The sequence below is a fragment of the Heteronotia binoei genome, chromosome 15 (assembly GCF_032191835.1).
Source record: "Heteronotia binoei isolate CCM8104 ecotype False Entrance Well chromosome 15, APGP_CSIRO_Hbin_v1, whole genome shotgun sequence".
Classification (NCBI taxonomy): Eukaryota; Metazoa; Chordata; class Lepidosauria; order Squamata; family Gekkonidae; genus Heteronotia; species Heteronotia binoei.
Window position 1 is genome coordinate 67,561,388 of NC_083237.1, and position 27,639 is coordinate 67,589,026.

Below are 27,639 nucleotides of genomic sequence, written 5' to 3' on the forward strand. Positions count from 1 at the left end.
ATGATTGTGGCTCAGGCTCTCCTGATCACGTCGGAGCAAGGTGGGCCCTGCCGAGTCTTTGGATGGAAGACCTCCAAGGAAGACCAGGGCTGTCATGACGTGGAGGCAGGCAATGGAAGCCCTACTGGGTTGCCATAAGTCAGCTGTACTTGATGGCATTTCCCCCCAACATAGGGCTGCCAAGCCCCTGGTTCAGGCAGGGGTTCCCCTGCCCAGGAGGTTCCCAGCCTGCCGGCCCACATTGGGCTGGTGGGGGGAACCTCCCCCGGCATGATGACATCACCCGGAAGTGACGTCATTGCGCTGGTGACAACTTAAGGCAACCGCTCTAGGCGATTCTGGGAAAACTCTACATAGGTATCATAGATCTTTTCCCCTCCCAAATGGCTAAAGTGTCCGAGAAAACCATAAGAGTTTTCCTGGAATCACCTAGAGCGGTCGTTGCACAATGTCGCCGGCGCAATGACATCACTTCCAGGTGACATAATCGTGCCGGCAAGGTCAGGGTAGGTTCCCCCCGCCGAGGGCTTCAAGGTACTTGGCAAGCCTATCCCACCATGATTGTCACCCCCAGTTCCAAAGGAGAGATCCCTGAAGTGGAGAGATCTTCTGTCCCATCTGATCAGCCTTAGCAGAAATAGGGCCATTTTTGTCTGTGGCAGTTCAGCTTGCAGAGGTTGCCCCCCTCCCTCAATGATGATGATCGAACCTGCTTGGGAAGGGGGTCTTGTTTGGGAAACGGCTCCATCACCTTGGTGTCATCTCTGGTGGCTTGTCTTTTGATGCTAGCAAGCTCTGAAACTGAGCTCATCACCAGTAATGTCCCTGTGCTTATTTGCACAGGTCTGTGAAGATGATTTGTGAATGTCTTTTTGTTTTATGGCGATTAGAAGATATGGGGCAAATTCATTCCCATACTACAGTTTAATTCACTGGATGTTTTTCTTTTTTTAAAACTGGCAACTCCTAAACTGATTTTTGTGCTGTTCTTTGAACATATCTGAAAGGGGGGGGGGGGAACTGGGGGAGGAGTTGACCCTATTCATTGAAATGACTAACCTAATTAGTGAACCTTCCCTGATTTGCCATAATTATAAATCAGCAGCAGGTATTTCTGGCCGTGACTGACAGTCCTATCCTAAACAGAGTCACATTCTGCTAATCTCACAGATTAAAATATGCATAGAAGGGTGTAACTCCACTTAGAACTGCAATGATAATTGCATTTAGGAAGGAGAGTCAAACAGGACACTCTATTAAAATGGTTTGGGGCACCCCAGCATAAGCCATAGAATCCAAATCACTTCAGGTCTGACTGTGTGTTACATCTGGAGTCTGAGGTGTTCCTCCTGTTGAAAACCCAAAAGGTTTTCATGTTGTGCCCACTTGCAGCTGACAATTCATGGATTAATCTGTTTTGTCACCACCTTAGGTTTGTTCCAGCCTGGTTCCTTGACTCCAGAGATGATTTGCTCTGTGCACCTACAGATTAAAATGCCTCAAGCAAACGTGTTGACTTGATCTCCCACATTCTTGATTCTCTCCTTGCCTTCCTGCTGCCGCAAAACTGTCTCTTCTAAAGAGAAGAACATCTTCCATATGAGATTATTTGCCAGGCCCTGCCAAATTAAACACAGCCGGATTTGTTGTCCAGATGCTAGCATGACAGATTTAGCATAGTCAAAAGGATATTTTGGTTCGTATCCCCATTCAGCCATGAGCTTCCTGGGTGGCCCCGGCTTCCTCGTTTCCCCCGGTATAATTTATCTCGCAGGACTGTTCAGTCTAAAAAGCCCCTCTAAGCTCCTGGAAGAAAGGGTAGGATGCAAATGTAAATAAAATGAATGCATGTTCTCTCTGCAGTTGAATCACCATCAGAAAATGGAAAGAGGAATCCTGACAGACAAAAAAAGGGTGGAAAGAAGGGAAAGAAAAAGAAAAAGAAAAACAGGACACCCTGTGAAGAGGACTTTAAAAACTTCTGCATTCATGGTGAATGCAAATATATTGAACATCTCCAGATACCCACCTGCAAGTAAGTTAGCTTATGTCTGAATCCTGTTTGTGTGAACGACATTTTCAGACAGTCACTTTGGCTGTAAATCAGATGATAAACAGATCTGCTGAGAAATAATGGACATCCCCAAAAAGTCTAACTTGAGAAATGGAGAAAGCTGAAATAAATGTGATTAATGGCAATTATTATTTATGATTTTTTATTATTATTACTAGGAGTAAGGCCCATTGTGAAGAAAAATACAACGGGCTCTAGAAGGAGGCTCTGGGTGAGTGCCTCCCCATCTTTGCTGTCTTCTCACCCACCCAAGTGAAGGCATTCACTCCCCCCCCCCCCCGACCTCACCTCAAGGGGAGCTGATCTGTGCCATCTGGAAAGCAGTTGCAGTTCTGAGTGATCTCCAACCCTCACCTAGAGATTGGCAGGAGTGGTTCCCCAGGAGGAAATGGCATTGTACCTGTCTGAAGTTCCATTCCTCCTCAAACCCCACCCTCTCCAGGACCCACCCCTTAAATATCCAGGAATTTCCTAACCTGGAGTTGGCAATCCCATATCCTTCCCTCTATCTGCCCCTCTAAGTTCATCTTTCCATCACCTTCCCCCTTCCTGCAGCCTCTACATAGGAAAAGCACAGCTTTCTCCACAGTGTTAGGGGGAGCCAAATCAGCTTACTTCATTCTCTTCTCCCTGTGATCTGAACAACAACCCTGTGAGGCAGGTTAGGCTGGAAGTCTGTAACTGGTCCAAAATCATCCAGTCAGCTTCCACAGCAAGAACCTGGGTCTGGCAGACCCCACTCTAAAGCCCTAACTCCTATACCCTCCTCAAACTCCACCACAGAATCTCCAGGGATTTCCCACCAATCTGGAAAGTACTCAGAACAAAAGGAAACTTATCGAACACATTCGAATATAGAGTGTGTAACTGGTTAAGAACATTTCAACTCACTATACAAATAAAGTCTGGCAGATATGAGTCGTTAGAGTAAAACCAAGCTAGAAAGAAAAACATCATGTTGAGCTTTATCCAAATTAATGTTATCAGTAGGAGCCTTAGTTATAAAAGGAAACCACTTCTTGACAAAAAAAGGAATTACTTCTGTCAGTTCGGGTAGGATTCAGGTCAAATGTTATTTTATCTAAAATAAAATAGTCCCATAACTTCATTAGCCATGCATGCTTAGAGGGTGAAGTTGGCTTTTCCATGTTATTGCAATAGCATGTCTTGATGCTACTAGCATAAGAGAGATCAGTTCTTGAGTATGCTTAGGTACATTTAGAATTTCCCATAAATTCAATAGGGCCAATTCTGGAGTGGGGGATAAGGAGACACTAGTTATAGAGGTTATTTCTGCAAAGATTTGAATCCAAAAAAGGTGAACAGATGGGCAAATCCACCAGAGATGGAAAAAGGAACCAAAACACCTACAGTTCTTGTAACAGTTTGGCGATACGGAGGAGGAAATATGGGATAACTGAGTAGGGGTTAGATACCATTGTGCTGTTACTTTATAAGTCTGTAATTGAATGCTAATCATATGCCATTGATCATCTGTAAGTGTATGTTGAAGGTCTGTATGCTATGCTTTTTGGTAGTGTAACAGTTGTGAGGGGGTTGAAAAGAGTAAAAGTTTATATATCTTAGAGATCAGAACTTTGATGGGAATTGAGTCAAAATACAGAATTTTTTCAAACTCTGATAACAATAGCCTCATCTTTGAAGTAAAACTCCTGGAGTCAGTTAGATGTCTGAGCTGCAAATATTCAAACCAAGGGAGATTAGTGTCGCATTTGGTGTCAAGGGTACCTTCTGCCATCATTAAATGTGAATGAAGCGGTGGTGGAGTCAAGAAAGTGTACCAAGATCTGTGGCCTGCCATCCAAAGGAGGCCTGCTTTCTTTGGGGCATCCCCCTGGAGCCCATGCTGGCCAGCTATTACCTTTGTCAAGGATCTTGGGTAAAGGCAGATTAAGATGGCTGGTTCAGGTTCAGCCACTTGTTGGTTTTTAATGGCAGTTGCTGATTTCCGTGCTGGTTTATTTTTAGATGCCATCCAAATTACTACGGTGAACGTTGTGTTGAACAGTTCTTGAAGTCACACCGAAGCAATGAGGCCGTCAGTCAGTCGACCACCATATTAGTAGCTGTGGCTGTTGTCTTCTCAGTCCTCGCTTTTGCTGTCATTGTAGCCATTGCCATCGTGCGGTAAGTAGAGCACTTTCAGTCTTACAGTTGCTTTTGTATGATGAAGCACTGCCCATGCAGAAAAATGAGTACTGGAGAACCTAAAATAGCACATAATTCTTTGCAAACATAAAAATTTCCTTAAGGCACATGGAACTGTTGATAATGATGTTCAGACAGAGTGATGTAGGCAGGTGACCCAAAAGGTAAGTGCCCCTCCCAGGGCGGCTTGGCCTGTTGGCTAACCCTGTACTTTTGTAGCATTAGCCTAGCATGTTTCACTTGGGCTTTTAACTGTTCTGCACCTCCCCGCCCCCCAAGGTTTATTTTCTGTGTGGGCATGTTTGTGGCTTTGTTTATGATTGCCCACTGGGATTTTTAATTGGGGTTTCTATTGGGTTTCAGTTGGACTCTCTGTTGTTTGGACAGGTCAGTGTGTATTTTTCTTGGGTTTTTTAAAAATACCTATTCAACCCCCTGCCAACCGTAACTGCCTTGCAGAGTCCCCTCAAGAGAAAGGAGGCTGGGCTTTCTCACAATGACTCCTGCTGCCTGAGATCTTGGCAGCAGCGGGGAGGCCCAGAGAGACAGCTCCTCCCCGCCCCCACCCCTTTGTCCCCTCTCTCTCTCTCCATTGGCAGCAGGAGTCCTCCCAGCAATCCACTGTGGAGACACAGCTGTGGGCCCCTCCCCACCTCAGCTCTGAAGGCTGCCTTCAAGTCCAGTGGCACCAGGGGCTGGCTCTGATGTCCTGCCAGCTGGGAGCTTCAAAGAGGGCAGCACTGGCGGCCGGCTCGTTTCTGTCCACACTCAGTGCAGGATCCGGGACTCTCAACTGAGCTGCCATGCTCAGACTCACATATTTCCTCACGAATATATACCTCCTTCACATACACTGCTACGCCTCCGCCCTTCTCATCTGCCTGTCCCTTTTAAATTCTTGTGGCCCTTTCTTACACACCCAGGGAATAGTGCTCACCGCTTTTGGGCCAGGCAGCATTTTTTCTTCAGACCAGTTTGTCCAGGGATCCTGGAGGTGTTCGGGGTTTTTTGCCAACTTCTGGGTGTGGAGCAGGTGTCACTGGATGTGTGTGTGGGGAGGTATTTGTAAGTTTCCTGCACTGCTCAGGGGGTTGGACTAGATGACCTTGGAGTTCCTTTTGAACTCTACGATTCTATGAAATGACCAGCATTTCACAGAGAGGAGGAAGCCCAAATGCAAGTGGGGGTATAAGGTGTGGCGCTGAGAACGTCCACCCCCACTGTGGAGTGGTGTGCTTGCAATTATAGGGGAAATGTTCCCTGTGGCAGTCTGGTATGTTTGCCCCCCAAACAATGACTTGACAGCTTGGGGGGGATGAATAAAGATCTTGGGGAAACCTTGGTGAAGCTGTTTGAAGCCCAAGGTTGCAGAGCTCTAGTAGCAGCAAGGCTGGTGTCTCAGGAGCAAAGTGTACTTGTTGTGTCCTTAAACTTGTTAGCTGCATTGCCCTCAGATGAGGTAAAGGGGAATTTAGTAGGTGGGCAAAGATGGCAAACGCACGGGGTCAGTAATCTATGTATACCAGGAGCCCTTCTTGCTATAACGAGAATTGTGATACGCTAGTGGGGTACACCCACCCCAGACATTGCCTTCTGGGCCACTCCTAATCGTTGGACCACTTGCCAGTGGACTGCTCTGACTGTGTCTAGTAAGGTCCTGATCCATTCATTGTTAATCACTGTTGGTTCTAGGTCTGAAGAAAGTTGTGTATCTAGCCAGAATGCTCCGGGGAGCAACATTTTCAAGCCTGTCATGACCATGTGTGGGGTGGATCTGTGCATGGCAGTGGTGCCCCTAATGGGAATAATGGGAAGTTGCTCATCCCAGTCCCTGCCAGACCATTTCACCATTTTCCTAAGAGCCTCTTTCAGTGTCCTATTTGTTCTTTCAGTAGCTCCCGACACCTGTGGATGTCCAGTTATATGGAAGCTCTGTTTGATGCCTAGAGCTTTGCATAATTCTTGCGTGATTTCCCCAATAAAGTGAGTCCCTGGATCAGAATTCATGACACTTGTGATTCCCCATCGAGACTATACATTATTGAATAAGATTTTTGCAGCTGCAGCAGCCGTATTGCATTTGCAAGGGAAAGCCTCTACTCATTTACTGGAGGGTTCAATGATAGCTAAACAATGCCGGTTCCCTCTTGATGTTACCAGCAGTGGGCCTATAATATCGATCTGTATTCTGGCCCAGGGGCCCTCCACACATTGGTGTTGTATGGGTGCTTTTGAGCTTGAGGAGTCTGTGCTTACTTGGGCACATGCTAGGCAGTTGTCTACCCACTGTGCCACTTCCTGGCACATGCTGGGCCACCATCCTGCCTCCTTCACCCATTTCAAGGTAATGCTTTACCCCGATGACTTTGCTCATGCACTAGCTGAATCATTGATTACTAAGAGCCAGCATGGGTTTCTCAAGAACAAGTCATGTCAGACTAACCTGATCTCTTTTTTTTTGAGAAAGTGACTACCTTGCTGGATCAGGGGAATGTTGTAGACATCGTTTATCTTGATTTCAGTAAGGCTTTTGATAAGATAAGATTCCACATACTATCCTTGTTGACAAGTTGGTAGAATGTGGTTTGGATCCTATTACCATTAGGTGGACCTGTAACTGGCTGACAGATTGCACCCAAAGAGTGCTTGTGAATGGTTCCTCATCCTATTGGAGAGGAGTGACAAGTGGAGTGCCTCAAAGATCTGTCCAGGGACCTGTTTTGTTCAACATCTTAATGATTTGGATGAAGGAATAGAGGGAATGCTTATTAAATTTGCAGATGATACTAAATTGGGAGAAGTTGCAAATACAGTAGAAGACAGAAGCAGGATACAGGATGTCCTTGACAGGCTGGAAAACTGAGCTAATAAAATAAAAACCAATAAAATGAATTTTAACAGGGATAAATTTAAAGTTCTGCATCTAGGTAGGACAAATCCAATGCATGGTTATCGGATGGGGGAGACTTGTCTTAGCAGTAGTATGTGAGAAAAGGATCTAGGGGTCTTAGTGGATCATACGCTGAACATGAGTCAACAGTGTGATGCAGTGGCTAAAAAGGAAAATGCAATTTTGGGCTGTATCAACAGAAATATAGTGTCCAGATTACGTAAAGTGATGGTATTGCTTTATTCTGCTATGGTAAGACCTCACCTGGAGTATTGTGTTCAGTTTGGGGCACAATTTTTTAAGAAGGATATAGACAAGCTGGAACGGGTCCAGAGGAGGGCAACGATGGTGAGGGGTCTGGAGACCAAGTCCTATGAAAAAGGGTTGAAGGAGCTGGGGATGTTTAGCCTGGAGAGGAGGTGGCTGAGAGGTGATATGATCACCATCTTCAAGTACTTGAAGGGCTGTCATATAGAGGATGGTGCAGAATTGTTTTCTGTGCTCCCGGAAAGTAGGACCAGAACCAATGGGTTGAAATTAAAAGAGTTTCCGGCTCAACATTAGGAAGAACTTCCTGACCGTTAGAGCGATTCCTCAGTGGAACAGGCTTCCCCGGGAAGTGGTCATCTCGCCTTCCTTGGAGGTTTTTAAACAGAGGCTAGATGGCCATCTGACAGCAATGAAGATCCAGTGAATTTAGGGGGAGGTATTTGTGTGTTTCCTGCATTATGCAGGGGGTTGGAGTAGATGACCCTGGAGGTCTCTTCCATTTATATGATTCCTAGCTGCTTCTGGAAGGATTCAGTTTCCCATTGTCAAATCTTGTGGGATGCTTGCTCACTCTTAACCTTGTTTTATTCAGCTAAAATTCTGCTGCTTTCTGTGCCTTAGCAAACTTTTCCTTTGCTTCTGCTAGCTCTTGTTCAGTCTCGCCCAGCCGCTGTTGGTTGGTTTCTGCTCTCTTGGTCGCTTCTTGAGTGGCCGTAACATATTCCCGTTTTTCAATAAGCCAGTTTAATCTTTCTGCTTGCCATTTGTTACTCTCCTGCACTCTCTCTTCCTTTATTCCTTCTAACTCTTTTCTCAACTCTTCCTGTTCAGCATGCATTTCTGCCAATTCTTGCTCGCCACAGGCTTTTAACTCTGCTATCTTTTGTTCATTTTGTTTCTGTTCTTCTTGCAGCCTTGAGATTATAGCTATACTGACTTGAAGGACCGTGAAAAGGCCCCAAGATCCATACAAATCTTTCTTTGCCTGACCTGGTTTGTTGCTCTCATAAAAGTCCTTAAAAGAATCTCTAAGAATTTGGACCTTTAAATGACCCTGCCTCCCTGGGATTGTTCCCTTTCTTTACTGACCATTTCTCAAGATGGGGAACCACAGACTCCTTGAGATACATTCTCTTTCTCTCTGCTATTTTTATCTATTTATTATATACAGTTTTCTATGGAGATTCCTACTCCTAATATTTTACAGACAACAAGGGAAGGGTTGGTGTATCCCATGCTGTTCTCACAAGAAGGGGGAAATGGTGTCTCTCATATAATTCTGAGGGGGAAAGTTGGTGTATTTCATGCTATTTTAGTGGGAATTCCTATCCCTAAAACATGGGGATTCCTACCCCTGAAAGTAGGCGCTTCCACTCACATGAACTCCCCTTCTTTGGGAGCGACCCTAAGGAATGAGTGACTCGCAGAGTTTGACTCTGCCTGTGAGTGCTGGTGTTACCAGATTTCTGAGTTTTTACTCCATCCTTGAAAAATCTATGTGTAGATGCGGGGAAAGTGTGTGTGGGGAAAGTTGCAGCTGAAGCGAAAAGAAAAGGGGAAGGGTCTCTATCCGTTCCTAACCTGTCCTATCCTCAGTTCCCATCCCATGACAGCACGATAATGGGCCCAGAATGGCCAGGACTTCACATGATCGACCACTGGCAATCAGACTGTACTCAGGGATCAGGGCAGGCCTGATCCAGTGGAATAGCTGGGACATATAGCCAATCTGCTGAATGAGGTGAAACAGGGAACAGCCAACACACTAAGATAGCGCTCACTAGAGCAACACGAACACAGAAACTCACTCACATGCACATACAACAAAGTCTAACAGGGTCATCCAGGGGAAAACTTTCTCCTATGTCTGTCCCTCTGAAGACACGCGTGTCAATTTGTGTACGTTCAGATTAACAGGGTTATGCCTGCATTCTCCACCATTTATCTGTTAGCCAAATTGCCCTCAGATAAGATAAAGGGGTATTTAGTAGGCGGACAAAGATGGCAAATGCACGGGGTCAGTAACCTATGTATATCAGAGTTGGTTTACCCAGGAGCCCTTGAAATAACGAGGAAAATTGTGATACACTAGAGGGGGTTTTATTAGAAAAACAGTTCAGACATACAAGGTAAATAAATCACACAGCCCTAGAAAAAATATCAGGAAATTGGATAGGGAGAGATATATGAGCAGGCACACAGAGAGATACTTTAGCAGTCTCAGAGAATGTAAAAGGACAGTTCAAAGTGAAGGCAATATAGGGAAGGGGGAGTGAGAAACAACCAGTGTAACTCACTATAATGGGCCCAAAACTGGGTTTTGGGAGGAGGCTCAGACAGCAAAGGTAGGGGTACCATAAAAGACACACCAGACTGGCCAAAACTCAGCCTTTTTATAGCCAAATTTGTATCCAGAGGTACTAGGTGATTCCTGACATCACTCCCAAAGGTGGATCCCAAGGAAATTGACAAAAGGATTAATGGGCATTGATGGTTTTACCTATTGCAAACCATTATTAAACAAAAGAATAAGTGGTGAATTTAGCACCAAATCACTATCTAATGTGACACCAGAGTAAACACAATGGGGAAGGTCTATATGACTGGATTAAGTCCTTGACAGTAATCATATTTCTGGGTGTTTTCATTGTGCCAGACACTTGCCTCAATGGTCAGCAGGAACAGTCTTTTGTTGGGTGTGAAGACATGACAGCGAGCTTATTGTTGACTGTTGGCCTCTTCATTTCCATTTCCATAGTATGACTGGAGTACGTGAGGCTCTTGCCTTGCCCTCATGGCATTTGGCAGGACTGAGAGTTGTTGTTTTAGGGCATCACAGGAACATGGCTTCTAGGAGCGCTGCTGCTCAGTGCTGTCTTTGAATGACAGGAACGCAGTTGCAGTCTGCAAGGCTTGGCCGCTCTCTGGGAAACGTGATCTGGAGACCTTCTTGATATGAGAATCTCAAACAGTCACACCAATAGCAGGGGCAGGCTAAGGAACTGTCTGGAGCCTGACTTGAAAGCACTGCTGCATGATTCACACAGGATAAATGTCCATATTGGGCTGGCACATATTCCCAATACTTAGAGCCCAACAAGACCGAATGTCCAATAAGGCAGGATGCCTGTGAATTCAGTAGCGCAAGTCTGGCATTAGGGCCAAAGTACACACAGTCCATTAATGGTGGGTGAGAGGGTCCAGGGCTAACAAACTGCTGCTTCTCCTGGCTGAATTTATAGCCCAGTCTTAATGAACTAAACTCCCAGCCAATTCCTTGGCAGTCATCCTGAAATGACTCGCTCATCAGCTGATGACAGGTCATCAGACACGTCTTCTCCTTTCTTTCAACTCTAAGCATCTCTGGCAGCATTGGTGCTGCAAGGGTGTGTGTGAGCTAGGTGAACTGGGAGTGGCTTCTGACGACTTACTGCTCCAGAGCTACAAGGTGTTGGCTCAGTTTCAGCTGTAGGCTCTGACTCCTGATCAGCCGGTAACCTGATCTCTTGTTGCTCTCCTTCTGGCTCAGAGCCAGCTGCAGCTGGATGTTCAATTAATGGCTGAGAGCTGGTTGCAGGCAGTTCTTTGTCTGATGAAGCCATACTGTTCCTGAGCACAGACTGACTTATGACACCTCAGGTTGTCGGAATAGAATTAGGTGTTGCTGAGAACCTAGACTAAATGTGATCCACTGGAGAAGGAAATGGCAAACCACTCCAGTATCCTTGCCAAGAAAACCCCATGAACAGAAACAAAAGGCTAAAAGATATGGCGCTGGAAGATGATCCCCTCAGGTCAGAAGGTGCCCAATATGCTACTGGGGAAGAGCGTTCAAGTAACCACAGAAAGAGTAAAGTGGCTGGGCCAAAGCCAAAAGGATGCTCAGCTGTGGATGTGTCTGATGGAGAAAGAACAGTCCGATGCTGCAAAGAACAATACTGCATCGGAACATGGAATGTAAGACCTATGAATCAAGGTAAGCTCGATGTGGTCAAACAAGAGATGACAGGAGTGAACATCGACATCTTGGGAATCAGTGAACTAAAATGAACTGGAATGGGTGAATTTAACTCAGAGGATCACTACATCTATTATTGTGGCCAAGAGTCCTGTAGAAAAAATGGTGTGGCCTTTATAGTTAACAAGAGAGTGAGGAAAGCAGTAATGGGATATAATCTCAAAAATGGCAGAATGATCTCGGTCCGTATCCAAGGCAAACCATTCAGTATCACAGTAATCCAAGTCTATGCCCCAAACACTGATTCTGACACATTCTCAGGGTGCAGGCAGGCAGGAGTCCAAAGCCAGTCTAAGATCAGAGTCCAGGAAATCAAACAGGAGCCAAGTCACCAATGCAGAATCACAAACCGGAATCAGAAGTCAGTATCCAAAAGCCAAAAGGAAATCTAGCAGGTCAGGATCAGGAAGGAGCATGGACGCAAGCCAGAGAATAGACTTGTTGCTTCCACAAAGTTACCAGGTCCTGGGTGGGAGCTATATGGGAGTCTCATTCAGCCTGCTCCCTGGGTGGCAGTGACTCTGCTAGAACTCAGGGCTGAGAGATCTGAAGCATTGGCATGCCTTATGTCTTCACTCTGAAAGTTCTTTCCGGAGCCTGCTTTGAACTTTTGAGATGGGAGGAGGAGAGCTTGGAGGAGATTGATCGTCAACAGCTGACACTGGTGCCTGGAGAGTGATTGATGGGCCAGCTACTGATTGTTCAGCTGAGGAACTGGCTGGCAACTCTTCCAGGTCTGTTAACCCTTCCAGCTCCTCCTCGTCAGGGCTCATGACAGATGCAGAAGAGGCTGAAGTAGACCAGTTCTATGAAGATCTACAACACTTTCTAGAATTAACACCAAAAAAAATGTCCTGCTCATCACAGGGGACTGGAATGCCAAAGTAGGAAGTCAAAAGATGACCAGAACAACTGACAAGTTTGGCCTTGGAGAACAAAACGAAGCCAGCAAAGGCTAATAAAGTTTTGTCAAGACAACAAGCTGGTCATAGCAAACACCCTCTTCCAACAACCTAAAAGGCGACTCTACACGTGGACATCACCTGATGGGCGACCCAGAAATCAAATTGATTAAATACTCCGCAGTCAAAGATGGAGAAGCTCCCTACAGCCAGCAAAAAACAGACCTAGAGCTGACTGAAGCTCAGATCATGAGCTACTCATTGCAAAATTCAGGCTTAAACTGAAGAAAACTAGGGAAGCCATTAGGCCATTCAGGTTTGACCTTGATCACATCCCTTATGAATATACAGTGGAGGTGAAGAATAGGTTTAAGGAACTAGAGCTGATAGAGTGCCTGAAGAACTATGGGCGGAGGTTCGTGACATTGTACAGAAGGCAGCAATCAGCACCATCCCAAAGAAAAAGAAATGCAAGAAAGCAAAGTGACTGTCTGATGAGGCTTTACAAATAGCTGAGGAAAGAAGGAGAGCAAAAGGCAAAGGTGAAAAGGAAAGATTCACCCAACTGAATGCAGATTTCCAGAGAACAGCAAGGAGAGATAAGGAGGCCTTCCTGAAGGAACAATGCAAAGCAATAGAGGAAAATAATAAAATGGGAAGGACAAGAAATCTCTTCAAGAAAATTGGAGAAATCAAGGGAACGTTTCGTGCAAAGATGGCCATGATAAAAAACAAAAATGGTAGGGACCTAACAGAAGAGATCAGGAAGAGGTGGCAAGAATACACAGAAGAATTATACAAGAAGAATCTCAATATCCTGGACAACCATGACAGTGAAATCGATGACCTCGAACCAGACATCCTGGAGTGTGAAGTCAAATGGGCTTTAGAAAGCATTACTAACAACAAAGGGAGTGGAGATGATGGTATCCCAATTGAGCTATTCAAAGTCCTAAAAGATGATGCTGTTAAAGTGATGCACACATTATGTCAACAAATTTGGAAAACACAACAGTGGCCACAGAATTGGAAAAGATCAGTTTATATTCCAATCCTAAAGAAGGGTAATGCCAAAGAGTGTTCAAACTATCGCACCATTGCACTCATTTCACATGCTAGCAAGGTCATGTTAAAGATCCTACAAGCTAGGCTTCAGCAGTATGTAGATCGGGAACTACCAGAAGTTCAAGCTGGGTTTCGGAGAGGTAGAGGAACTAGAGATCAAATTGCCAACAATTGCTGGATTATGGAGAAAGCACGGGAGTATCGGAAAAAGTCTATTTCTGCTTCATTGACTATGCTAAAGCTTTTGATTGTGTGGATCACAACAAACTGTGGCAAGTCCTTAAAGAGATGGGAGTACCAGACCACCTCACATGTCTCCTGAGAAACCTGTATAAGGGTCAAGAAGCAACAATTAGAATGGGATATGGAGCAACTGATTGGTTTAGAATAGGAAAAGGAGTTCGACAAGGATGTATATTTTCACCCTGTTTATTTAATTTATATGCCGAGTACATCATGCAGAATGCTGGCCTGGATGAAGCACAAGCCGGAATTAAGATTGCCGGGAAAAGCATCAACAACCTCAGATATGCAGATGACACTACTCTAATGGCAGAAAGTGAGGAGGACCTAAAGAACTTCTTGTTGAGGATGAAAGAGGAGAGCACAAAAGTAGGCCTGAAACTCAACGTCAAAAAAACTAAGATCATGGCATCTGGCCCCATCACACCTTGGCAAATAGAAGGGGAAGACATGGAAGTAGTGACAAACTTCACATTTCTGGGATCCAAGATCACTGCAGATGGTGACTGTAGCCATGAAATTAAAAGACGTTTGCTTCTTGGGAGGACAGCTATGGCGAACCTGGGCAGTATAACAAAAAGTAGAGACATCATCCTGCTAACAAAAGTCCATATAGTCAAAGTGATGGTATTCCCAGTAGTAATGTATGGCTGTGAGAGCTGGGCCATAAGGAAGGCTGAGCGCTGAAGAATAGATGCTTTTGAGATGTGGAGCTGGAGAAGACTCTTGAGAGTCCCTTGGACCGCAAGAAGATCAAATCAGTCAGTCCTAAGGGAAATCAACCCAGACTGTTCACTGGAAGGTCAGATGCTGAAGCTGAAGCTCAAATACTTTGGCCACCAAATGAGAAGGGAGCACTCCCTGGAGAAGATCCTGATGATAGGAAAGACAGAAGGCAAAAGAAGAAGGGGATAGCAAAAGATGAGATGGCTGGACAGGGTTACTGATGTAACAAACATGAATTTGAGCAGACTTCGGAGGATGGTGGAAGACAAGAGGGCCTGGCGTGACTTTGTCCATGGGGTTGCAAAGAGTTGGACTCAACTGTGCAACTAAACAACAACACATTGGGTTAAATGGGCAAGGTCAGGTGAGGCTGGATATGTGACAGGATTAGTCCAAGGTGAAGCAACCTATCTTGGAAGACTCATTGTTCCATAATTATGCATCTCTTGGGCAGGGTCATTAGCCAGTCAGCCGCTTCTTTGTGGGGAAGGGCATAGATACTTTATTCAGTTTTAGCCTCAGCAGCCAGAAGGCACATCAGGCCATCCTCGAGGATTCGGATGCTACCGGGATGGAGAATATGGCTTGATTGGATCAGTGCATGATGGATATGGCATGAATGGAGCCGTGCAAGAGGCTCCTATTCCAGCAGCATCAGCACATCTCCTTCCTGGATTGGTCCTTTCACATTGCGGATGATGAAGCAGCTGGTGTCATCCATGACTAAGAACATAAGAGAAGCCATGTTGGATCAGGCCAATGGCCCATCCAGTCCAACACTCTGTGTCACACAGTGGCCAAAAACCCCCAAACACAAGTGTCATTAAGAGGTCCACCAGTGAGGCTAGAAGCCCTTCCACTGTGCCCCCTCAAGCACCAGAATATGGAGCATCACTGCCCGAGATAGAGAGTTCCACCTATACCCTGTGGCTTATAGCCACTGATGGACCTCTGCTCCATATGCTTATCCATTCCCTCTTGAAGATGTCTATGCTTGTAGCCACCACCACCTCCTGTGGCAGTGAATTCCACATGTTAATCACCCTTTGGGTGAAGAAGGACTTCCTTTTATCCATTTTAACCTGACTGCTCACCAATTTCATTGAATGCCCACAAGTTCTTGTATTGTGAGAAAGGGAGAAAAGTACTTCTTTCTGTACCTTCTCTATCCCATGCATAATCTTGTAAACCTCTATCATGTAACCCCACAGTCGACGTTTCTCTAAGCTAAAGAGCCCCAAGCGTTTTGACCTTTCTTCATAGGGAAAGTGTTCCAACCCTTTAATCATTCTAGTTGCCCTTTTCTTCACTTTTTCCAATCTATATCTTTTTTGAGGTGCGGTGACCAGAATTGTACACATTATTCCAAATGAGGCCACATCATCAATTTATACAGGGGCATTATGATACTGGCTGATTTGTTTTCAATTCCCTTCCTAATAAGTCCCAGCATGGTGTTGGCCTTTTTTATTGCAATCGCACACTGTCTTGACATTTTCAGTGAGTTATCTACCACAACCCCAAGATCTTTGGTCAGTCTCTGCCAGTTCATACCCCATCAACTTGTATTCATAGCTAGATTTTTGGCCCCAATGTGCATTTCTTTGCACTTGACCACAATGAACCTCATCTGCCACGTTGACGCACACTCACCCAGCCTCAACAGATCCCTTTGGAGTTCCTCACAATCCTCTCTGGTTCTCACCATCCTGAACAATTTAGTGTCATCTGCAAACTTAGCCACTTCACTGCTTACTCCCAACTCCGAATAATTAATGAACAAGTTAAAGAGCATGGGACCCAGTACTGAGCCCTGCAGCCCCCCACTGCTTACTGTCTTCCACTGCGAAGATTGCCCATTTATACTCACTGTCTGCTTCCTATTAATTAGCCAGTTTTTGATCCACAAGAGGACTTGTCCTTTTACTCCATGACTCTCGAGCTTACTAAGGAGCCTTTGATGAGGAACTTTATCAAAAGCTTTCTGGAAGTCAAGGTAAACAACATCTATTGGGTCCCCTTTGTCCACATGTTTGTTCACCCCTTCAAAGAACTGTAACAGGTTAGTGAGACAAGATCTTCCTTTACAGAACCCATGCTTAGTCTTCCTCAACTTCTACCTGTACCTCTGTACATTGGCCTTGGGAGCCGCTCCAGCTGAGCATTTTGGTTACTTGGGTCAGCTTGCTGGGCTGCATGTGGCTTGTGTCCATGGCAGAGGTGACTGAAAAGCACCAGTCAGCTCCTTCTGACTCACCTTCAAAAATATTTTCCCAGGCTTGTCTCTGGCTGGCATCCATTTTGTGTGTCCTTGTTAGGCCAGGAAGTGTATATTGATATGATTTTTGAGATGATATTGTATGAAGGGTGTTTATGCCTTTCTCTCTCTAACCACTAAACTGCCTCACTGTGGCTGGAGGGGTCCGAGTGCTAACATCTTGGCCTTTTTAATCATGCTGTAGGTTTAGGAGGCAGTGGTTAAAATGTTTATTGCCTTGCTGACTAGGGGGCTCTACGTAGATCTTTGAAGGAAGCCATCTTGACAAACATTCATTGACTAAAGCAGGGGTCCTCAATGTGGTGTCTGTGGGTACCATGGCAACCTGCCAATACCTTTTCTGGTACCCACCAACTATTTTTAGGAAGTAGGTGGGGGCAGGTGGAGCTTTTGCCAAGCAACGCTTGCCGATAAGCCATTGGAGATTCAATTGGCTGTTCAGATTTCTAGAAATGTTACTTTGGCTGCAGCTGCCAGTACTGAACAAGGATATTCACTGTGTGACTGCATGTAAGCCCCAGCAGCCATTTTGTGGCTGGCTCTGCCTCCTGTGGCAGCCATTTTGTGACTGCACCCACCATACTGTGTCAGAATTCCAAAGGAGGCACCAGGCTCAAAAAGGTTAGATATCCCTGTTAACCAAGGGTTAGGTGACCAATATTAGCCTGTTCTTAGATGATACATCTATCTTTTATCCATTTTAACCTGACTTCAGGCCTGGGTTCAAAACAAAGACAACTTTTAGTTGCATTGGTAAACAATCTTAATTTAAAGCGGGGCAAGAGGCATTCACCACTGTTTGTAGCAATATTATCATCACCTTTCTTGCTGCTCATGCATGTGACCTGTGAGTTCATGCATTCTTCAACTGTCAGTGAACTCTGGTTGCTTAAGGTTACTTTAATATTTGACAGTTACTTGAAATAATTACAGAAAAGTTAGATTAATTGCTTTTTAATAGAGGTTAAGAGTTAAATTTGGCCTTATCTTGCTTTAGAAAAGATAATGAGGACATATCAGATGTATCTCTTCTGTACCTGCTGATTAGCAAATCTGCACTTGTTTTGATTATCTCTTACTTAAGAACTCAGGTTATCTTATCTAGATAGATTATTAAGATAGAAGAAATTTAGAGGAAGATCAGACTGATATTTTTCTATAAGAAAGCATACCATGATAAGCAAATCTGATTTTTCTGGAAGGAGAGCTCTGGAAGGGTGTGTAATTATTTGGTAATCCCTAAAATCAGAGACAAAAAGCCAAAACCTATTTTTAATTTAAAATTACTTGCTATAATGTGATTACATAATGGTGGGGACTTTGATACTATTAGCACTTGTTTTTATAATAAGTTTAGGGTTGTCTATACTATCTACTGTCTCTCTTATTTAAAAGAACTTTTAAAAAATAAAAGATAAAATGGAATGAAGCCTCTCTGGTCAGATGTCTCCTTCTCTATCCAGAAGCTAAGGGGACCAGAAATGCTAGCTAGGGTTAACACCTCCTTGAGAATAGACCCTGATGATAGAATCCATGATACCCACCAAGATACCTATAAGACACATAATGGTCAATGGAACCATAACTACAATGGGTGTTTTTTTCAAGACCCCCATAAGATACTGGATACTATAAATTTAGATTGACTAACAATGGGCCAGGAGGGAAATGAATCCCCTCTGTACCCAATTTCTATAACAGCATGGAATATTATGGATTGGTCCATGAGATCAACATGGACCAACCCAACATGGTACACATACTCCCTGAATTTAGAGGGTTATAATACATATGAGATTCAGGCTGAGCCTTCCATGCAAGGGAGGTTTAGTGATACTGGTAGCTACAACTCAGAAAGTTAAGATCGCTCAGCCTCCTTGTAATCAAATAGCGATGGCCTCGTTACTGAAATGTAAGGAATTTGACTGTTTAATAATAAATGTATATACTCCCCCTGACAAAACCAAAGCCCAACTAGAGCGGGTCTGGAAAGGTATGGAAGCTTATATTTGGCAGCTGATTAGAACTAAGCCAGCTACATTTGTAATAGTAGGTGGGGATTTTAATGCTAGAATTGGCAGAGATGATGAGTGTTTATGAGAGGTATTATGTCTGCCCTCTAAAGCCAGAATTACCCCATCTACCTTGAAAAGATCTAAAGAGTAATTATGCTGGTTTTTTTTCTGGCTGGCATGGCTAATGCACTGAATCTAAGAATCCTAAATGGAGCCCACACAAAGGACAAGATGATTATGTGTGATTGATCATGTGTTAATTTCAGGGAATTTGAGGTCACCTTCCGCTGTCCATGTCAGGCCCCAGCCTCTGCCCGAGAGTTGTGTGCTGCGTATGGGGGAAAGCACATCAAGACAAGATGGGGTGGCAGAGTGGGGAAATTTATGCAAGATTTCCTTAAACAAAAACCTGTTACAATCTTAGCAAGAGATATAATTCTTTTGGATGAAGGAGAAGAGGTCATTAAATAATATGGAAATTTGATGCAGCAACTGCAGCTCCCATTAGGAAGGCAGACTCTTGCTCCTGAGAGCAGAACTCGAGGAATGAGGAGTAAAGGGTTTGATGCAGAATGCCTGCCCTGCAGGCTAAAAGAGAACCTGGTAAATACAGTTAAACTGCAGAACTGACCCAGAGTCAATTGACAATTCGAAAGCTATAGAAACGCAAACAGATAAATAAGGGGAAAACGAGGCAAGGGGTTTAGCTTAGCTTCAGTTGGGACAGCCTGCAAGACTAAGAAATCCATCACTCTTTTGGAAACTGGCCTCAAATAGGCCTCCTTCCTAGATCTCTAATGCTGTTATGTCAGAGGTTTAGGAAACCCGCTATAAGGATCTATATGGAACAACGGTGGATCCCACGCCTTTGATAGAAGACTTAGAGGATTTGCCAGAATGGCCACCCATAGAGCCCTCTGAAATAAAATCCTTAATCATGGCCTGAGGTCCAAAAAAGCTCCTGGGCTTGACCTGATCCCTGCAGAATTACTCAAAGAAAATATAGACTCCCCCCCCCCTACTTGCACAGTTATTTATGGAAATTGACAGGACAGCCAGGACTCCTAAAGACTGGAACACTGGAGTCATAGTCCCCATTTATAAGAAAGGCACTAAGGGAGACTCTAATAATTATAAAAGTCTCTGAAAGTTTTCAGTCTGGTGGCTGGTAATAGTTCAAAGAACAGAATTCACACTTAATTTGTTTTTATTACCAGATTTAAAGGTTGATATACAGTCTTTAATAGATCAGTCCTAGAGAACTTTGCTGCTAAATAGATTCAAGTGGGTAGCTGTGTTGATCTGAAGCAAGAATAAAATTTGAGTACAGTGGTACCTTTAAGGCCAACAAAGTTTAATTGACAGGTTTCCTCAGTCCTTACATATTGGTGGTGGGGGGGGTTAGTTGCCAGGAAGGGCTTGTTAGAATCAAGATGAGTAAATAATCGGGTGATAAGTATAGCTGAGATTGGTTTAAAGCAGTTGGTAAGGCCTGTGAATAGCGGCATCTCATTGATTTGGATGCTAATGTGCTGCTATTTACTTCTATATTATTACATCTACAACATAATACAACAGCCCCTAGAAAAATATGGGGGGAGTGATAAATGTGTAGGAGGAAGGAAGGAAGGAAGGAAGGAAGGAGGATAGACAAGTAGAATGAAATAAAAAGGAAGAGAGAGACAGAGAAAGAATGAGAGAAATAACACTGGGGAAAAATGAGTGCAAGAAGGGAAAATGAAAGGAAGGAAGGTAGACAGAATAAAATAAAAAGACAGAAAGACTGAGATACAGAGAAAGAGTAGAAGGGAGATGTAAAAAAGAGGAGGAGAGAGGAGTGAGAGTAAGAAAAAAAAGAAGGAAGATAGAATGAAAGAAAAGGATAGAGAGAGACAGAAAGAATTAAAGGAAGGAAGGAAGGAAGGAAGGAAGGAAGGAAGGAAGGAAGGAAGGAAGGAAGGAAGGAAGGAAGGAAGGAAGGAAGGAAGGGAGAGTTATGGAAAAGTTGGAGAGAAATGAGTGAAAGAAGGGGAAATGAAAGGAAGGAAGGAAGAGACGGAGGCAGAAAAATGACAGGAAGACAGGCAGCAAGGAAGGTAGGCAGCCATTAGAAGCCTCCCCTTCGCCCCTTCTCACTTGCAGGCAGAGGAAGGGAGTGAAGGGAGCCTCCCAATGGTCTCTTAAAGCAAGGAGCTGACAGGTGGGCCCACTCCGCGGGTGGCTGTAAGAGGCAGGGAGCCATTGCAAGCCTCCCTTTCGTTCCCGCCTGGACTTCTGCTCTTTTCTACTGCTACAGACGTGGCGACTCATCGTGATCTATCTCTGGTTGGAACTGTTTAGTCCAGACCCTCTGACTGGATGCTGGAGGAAAAGATTTTGTTACATAGTGATGCTGTTAGATTTATACAGTTGATCACTTCCTTTCCCCCCATTGGTTAGAATATGAAAGTGGGATTAGGTCAGTAGCTCTTCCAACGGATTCAGTCCTTTTTGATCTGATCAAACGTGACTACTTTCCATCAGAAGAGCAGAAGTCTACTTCCTGGGTAGACTTTCTGCCCTGATGTATGCGATTGGTTTCGAAACGAGAGTGGTCACTGAGGATTCCAAATGGAATTCTATTGGGTGTTTCCCCGCTCTGTGCCCAGCTGGCTGTGTGGCTACAGCTACAGGATGCCCTGAGTGAGGGGCGGGTTTTAGTCCTGCTGATTTTGGCTGCTGATCAATGATTTGCTTATTCCCAGTGATCCTTTAATGGGATTCAAACAGTTTTCTCCTGTTCTCCACACGAGCACCGTCCCCTAATAAGCTATTGGAGAGGTGCCAGGAATGACTTATCTGAACGAGTAGTTGTGTGTTTTCCTTTTGCTACCCTACTGTCTTTGCCTTCTTTGCTCTTGTTGACAAGATGTAAAATGTGGTTTGGATCCTGTTACCGTTAGGTGGCTCTGTAACTGGCTGACAGATCACACCCAAAGAGTGCTTGTGATGGTTCCTCATCCTCTTGGAGAGGAGTGACAAGTGGAGTGCCTCGAGGATCTGTCCTGGGACCTCTTTTGTTCAACATCTTTATCAATGATTTGGATGAAGGAATAGAAGGAATGCTTATTAAATTTGCAGATGATACTAGATCGGGAGGGGTTGCAAAAACAGAAGAAGATAGAGTCAGGATCCAGGATGATCTTGACAGGCTGGAAAACTGGGCTAAAACAAATAAAATGAATGTTAATGAGGACAAATGTAAAGCTCTGCATTTAGGCAGGAAAAATCCAATGCATCATTATAGGATGAGGGAGGCTTGTCATGGCAGTAGGTTGTGTGGACTGTACACTGAATGTGAGTCAGCGGTGTGATGTGGTAGCCAAAAAGGCAAATGCGATTTTGGGCTGTATTAACTGAAGTATAGTGCCCAGATCATGCAAAGTGATGGTATCGGTTTACTCTGCTCTGCTTAGACCTCATCTAAAGTATTATGTTCAGTTTTGGACACCACAATTGAGGAAGGGTATACACAAGCTGGAGCATGTCCAGAGGAGGGCAATGAAGATGGCGAGAGGTCTGAGACCAAGTCCTGTGAGGAAAGGTTGAAGCAGCTAGCTATGTTTAGCCTGGAGAGGAGAAGACTGAAATGCGATATGATTACCATCAAGTCCTGCTATCATATAGAGGATGGTGTGGAATTGTTTTCTTTTGCCCCAGAAAATCAGAGCAGAACCAACAGATTGAAATTAAATCAAAAGAATTTATGGCTGAACATTAGGAAGAACATCCTGACCGTGAGAGCGGTTCCTCCTCAGTGGAACAGGCTTCCTCCTCAGGAGGTGGTGGGCTCTCCTTCTTTGGAGGTTTTTATGCAGAGGCTAGATGGCCATACGACACCAATGAAGATCCTGTGAACTTAGGCAGATCATGAAGAGGACGGCGAGGGAGGTACTTGTGATTTTCCTGCATTGTGCAAGGGGTTGGACTAAATGACCATGGAAGTCCCTTCCAACTGTGATTCTGTGTGTTGTTTTTGAAATATGTGCTATAAACATCTGTTTAAGATGCTTTAGTTGTGTTTTCTTTGTACTGATGTGATTAAAAACCAGTCTGCATATACTTGGGGGGAGCAGTTTCAATTTTGTGACTTTGTGTAATGCATTCCAATGTCACTGCTCCACAGGGTAAGAAAAAAATATCTGAAATGTGAAGAGAAAGAAGAAAAGAAAAAGCTCCGTCAAGAAAATGGAAGTTCCAGCAATGAACGTAGGAGTTACTTTGTATTTTCATCTTTTTTCCAGTGTTTAATTGTGGTGTAGTGGTTAAAGTGTTTAAATAGAGCCCAGGAGAATTAGTTTTTAATCCCCACTCTTGGGGGGTTTCAGACATGGCAGCTTTCTGGGTGACCTTGGGCCAGTTAATTTCTATCAGCCTCAAACCCCTCCCCCTCCCCAGACAGAGGGTGGTTATTGCGAGGATAAAAGGGAAGTGGAGAAAGGCCCCCTCCCCCACTGGGGTGCAAAGCAGAACATTAAATAATTAGATGGATAGCTCGATAGATGCATAATGCAGCTCTCTAGGTATAACTGCCTCTGTACAAATCCCTTTGGTGATATCGGTCTTATTCTTTATGCAACTTATTCTTTATGCAACAAAATTTTATGTGCTTCAGGTGGATGGATCTCTCCAAATAATCTGTCACTGGTTGGTTTATCATAGTAACAAGTAGGGATGGGAATGAAACTTCCACTAATGTTGTCACCAGTTTTGCCCTTTTCATAGTGTGTAAAGTCAAGGTTGTGGCAGACTCCTGGAACAAACTTTGATGTTGTTCATGGAGGTTCCTGCTGGTTCGTAACAGGACTGTCTTGGCTCAGCCAAACTATTTACAAAACTTTGAAGCAGCAACTTGGGGGCAGGTAGAGGAGCACCTGGGTGATCTCGTGTGACTCCATTCTGTATCTTTCTGAACCTCTGTCATTTTGACAGGAGGAGGTCCAGGAGCATACTTAAAGGAGACCTCCCCTAGATGCTTCTCTACATGCCCTCCAGTTTGACATCTCCAGCTTGCACAGGATCTGTTCTTTGCCCCCCTGACAGGTGGTCATTTTGACAGGGGCAGGTTCAGGAGCATAGAGAAAAGATCCTGTACAAGCTGGAGGCATCCACTCCAGACAGGGGGTCTCTTTTACCTGACCAAATTTAAAAAAACTAATAGTACAAAAAGAATACAGCAAAGTTTGAGTCTATTAGTACCTTTAAGACCAGCAAAGTTGTGTGCACACAAAACCTTTTACCCCAAATCAAACTTTGTTGGTCTTGAAGGTGCCCCTGGACCTACATGGTGACCCACTGAGCACTGAGCATTCTCTGCTAAGCCTTCAGATGCACAGCTCCTCTTGGGAGTTTAATCCTCCTGCTGCAAAACATAGCCAAGGGCTCTCTAGCCAGGTGTTCCATCTCTCACCTCCCCTCTGACAGATCTGACAGGGACTGTTCTTTAAAGTCAGGGGCTGAATCTGGGGCATCCTTCATGAAATGCTCATGCCCCAGATGTGGCAGATAGAACAGGCACTGAACTCTTCGTTCGTTGGCAGGATGTTTCAAAATGATGAATTTCTGAGCCTTAACACAGTTCTTGTCTCTTGCAGGAGATGAAGTTGAAGAGGCTGTTGGTGAAGTTCGCGAGACCCCATGGAGACACATCTGAGAAAAGGCATGAACGGTCTTGAGGGTCGGTGGTGAGAAGCCAGCTTGCCTGCTCAGCATGGAGAAGGCCACCAAGGGCACCCCGGCTGGCAGAGTGTTCCCTCTGCTTCTTGGCAATTGCCAGGGAATGTTCAAATGAATTCCTGTGCCACGTTTGCCAGCAATGGAGAACTGCCCACCCTATCAAGTACTAGAAGATTATCGTACAACTGCGACCTTGAAGACTTTGCTTTTGCTTCTTTTTCTTTTTGTTGCCTATGAGTTATTTAAGAGTTTACAGAGAAGATGAGTCTATGTGTAGAAAGGGTGGGGTGGGGGACAGAGAACTGAGACTCACTGTCTGAGCTGCCGTGTCCATAAAGACAAATACTTGACTGACTTCCACTGCTGCTTCCCCCTCCCCAAAGGTGAATGATATAACCAACAAGAGAAACAGTTTGGCAGCCTCTGAATAAAAGCCATGCGAATGCATCTGGGACTCTACCTGGGAGAGATGGCACAGGGCACAGCACTGTGCCCATACCAGCACCACATCAACACTGTGTGAGTTTTATCAGCAAAAGAGTTGCTAGTTTGTCCAATTGTGCTGTCGTCTTATTCTACTCTGTCCCCAGATCCTATCTCCTATTCCCACCAGTTCCTTAGTCCTCAAACCAACTACCTTTTGGGCAATGCAGGGAAATCAGCGCCTCCTGAAGTCCCACTGAGATGAATGGAGACTGCCCAGGGACAGTCGTTTGGTAGAAGAAGGTGCCCTCTGACGGAGAACGTCACCTGGCCTGAAGCAGAGAAGGCGGTTCCAGCATTTGTGGCAGAATAATTGTGGAAGGATAGATAGCAGATTTGCTTGATAGTTTGAAGTGCCGCCTACCTGTTTCCATGAAAGGCAGTGGGAGCAGAAGTGTCATGGTTGTGTGCAGTACAGGATCCTAAAACAAATCTATTTTCCACTTCCAGAATAGATACAACAATTCCTGAAAAGATGTCTCTTTTTTAAATAGGGTTGGTCAAAAAAAAATTATTCCTGACATCAAAACAAAACTTTACAATGTACTTCTTGTGCTATTTTGGTGTAAATATGTAAGTAATAAGAGGGTTTTAGTTGTAAATAATATATCCCTTTAAATATGTTTGCGTACCTTGAAAATGATCTATTTATTTTACAATTAAACTTTTTTACAGATATATAAAATAAGTGAAACGTGATTTTTATTTAAAGGATGTACAAATTTTAAAGATGCATTCTGAATTTAAAATAAGCAACCAAGGTGCCTTGCAAAACTCTAATTAAAACCCACATTTGTATTGTTGTTTGGCATTACTTTAAGTCTAATTTGGACTCCTTTTTATTTTTGCATTTGCATTTGTATGAGTGGTTGGGTGGGTGTGGTTTCACCTGGAAGTCATGGCAGCCTCTGGTGGATGACCCCCCCTACTGGGGCCTGGAAGATATTTAGGGCAGTGGCTGAATAAAGCCTGCCCCTGCATTCCGACTGCTGGTATTCCCAGGAGGTCTCCCCTCCAAGTCCTTGCCATAGTCGGCCCTCCACTGAATCTCCTCTTTCTAGAACTTCAGTTCCCTAAAAGAGAGGGAATGACCAAGCAGGTTTGCCCTTGATATTTACAAGGAAGAATACGGTTCCTGACTTGAAGGACATAGACAGGCCAGAGGAGAATTTTGAACTTGACCACACTGTAGTAAACTCTGACATTTCTTGAGTAAACAAAGTATCTGCCAAATTAGCTAAAATACTTGTACTTCCCTAGAATCAATGGGATGTTAGCCAATTTAACTGGAAGGAGACTTCTGCCGGTGGTTGGGAGAAACGGCTTTAGGTGAAGGCTCAGAAAGACTGCAGAGATGCTGGAAGACTCCCACCTGCATCCCCTGGAAAGGAATGGCAGCGACAGGAGAAAGTGCTGGTGAGGAGAAGGGCTTGCCTGGCCCTGGAAGGTGGCCAGTCTGGTCAGCGTGGAGCAGAGCCGACTGACCCTTGGGGGTGTTTGGAAGCCTCACCCTGCAGGCTCTCTGGGGAGTGGCCTCTCTAGTTCTCACCACCCTGAACAATTTAGTGTCATCTGCAAACTTGGCCACTTCACTGCTCACTCCCAACTCCAAGTCATTGGGGTCCAGGGATGACTTCATTAGGAGATGTCTCACAACCACCTATTTTGGGGTTCTCTGAACTTTCTCAGGCCCCTCAACTGACTCAGCATCACAAGGGCTCAGTCTGGGCATGGCAGGCTGCACACACGGAAGGTGGTTTCTCTATCTACATGAGCTATGCAGGCCTGGCCCCGCAACTCTTAGGTCTAGCATGATTCATTATTTGTGTCCCTTCCTTAACAGGAAAATAAATAAATAAATTCTTCTTTTGATATAGTATTATTATTTGTTTATTTACAGTCCGCCCATTCCCCATAAGGGCTCAGAGCGGAGTACAACAAAATGATAAAACCGCAAAAAATCACAGCAACATAACAATAAAAACCATTTACAGTATTCAGTACAATATTCAGCATGAGGTGTATTTTCCATTACAACATCTTGAACAAGGTGTTCTTGGAAACACCCCTCACATTCCTTTACTTAAAAAGACTGTCATTATGTTTGTAAATGTCAAGTGTGTTAATTTAAGGCTAACAATGACTTGCTGAAGGAAGGCAAATATCGAACACCTGTGCATTCAAGGGCATACATTCAACATCACTTCTGTGTAATCAGAATCTCCTTTCAGTTCTAGTATAATCAAAGAAAATAATACTATGAATGAAAATTGGCTCCTGTCCTTCAGATAGACTCTGGAACATCCTAGATGAAGGAGCTTCTGGAATGTCACAGATAATAATAATAAGAAAAATTGCAGATTTATACCCGGGAACCAACTACACCTAGACCGGGCTCCAGAGCAACTCCCTAGCCCCGTGAGTCAGGAAGCACCCAGGGGTTTCTTCCGGGCGACACCGTGTATGCGAGAAACTTTGCAAGCGGCCCGGCATAGGTTCCGGCCAGGGTGACCAGAGTCATCAGTCCCCTCTCGTGGGAGGTGTCCACAGCAGGGGGCCAACTACTCCACCAGCACATTGATCAGCTGCGCAGCAGGGTGCTTCCGGATGAGCCGGAGAGCCTGGGAGCAATGGAAGAAGACAGCGACCTGGGAGAGCCAGAGGGCCAGACCAAGAGCAAGTCAGCACCTCCCAACTCATCGCCAGCAGCAAGTCTGAAGCAGAACCCCTTCCCCAGGCCGTGAACATCCCGGAAGTTGTTCCTTTTCTTCCACTGCAGCCAAACACAGCT

The 27,639-nt window shown here is 44.6% G+C and overlaps 1 protein-coding gene across 1 annotated transcript; it reads left to right on the forward strand.

Moving 5' to 3' along the window:
• On the forward strand, positions 1 to 25,651 carry LOC132583667 (amphiregulin-like). The gene is made up of 5 exons (XM_060255286.1): positions 1 to 40; positions 1,864 to 2,035; positions 4,064 to 4,222; positions 22,816 to 22,898; positions 24,284 to 25,651. Exons 1-5 carry the CDS (start codon positions 1 to 3, stop codon positions 24,340 to 24,342), a joined length of 513 nt encoding a protein of 170 aa, XP_060111269.1. The 3' UTR covers positions 24,343 to 25,651.
• The last annotated feature ends 1,988 nt before the right edge of the window (positions 25,652 to 27,639 follow it).

Coding starts and splice junctions, on each gene's coding strand:
- LOC132583667 (XM_060255286.1), top strand. CDS start 1: ATGATTGTGGCTCAGGCTCTCCTGATCACGTCGGAGCAAG. Junction 4,223..22,815: donor GTAGCCATTGCCATCGTGCG/GTAAGTAGAGCA, acceptor ACTGCTCCACAG/GGTAAGAAAAAAATATCTGA. Junction 22,899..24,283: donor TGGAAGTTCCAGCAATGAAC/GTAGGAGTTACT, acceptor TGTCTCTTGCAG/GAGATGAAGTTGAAGAGGCT.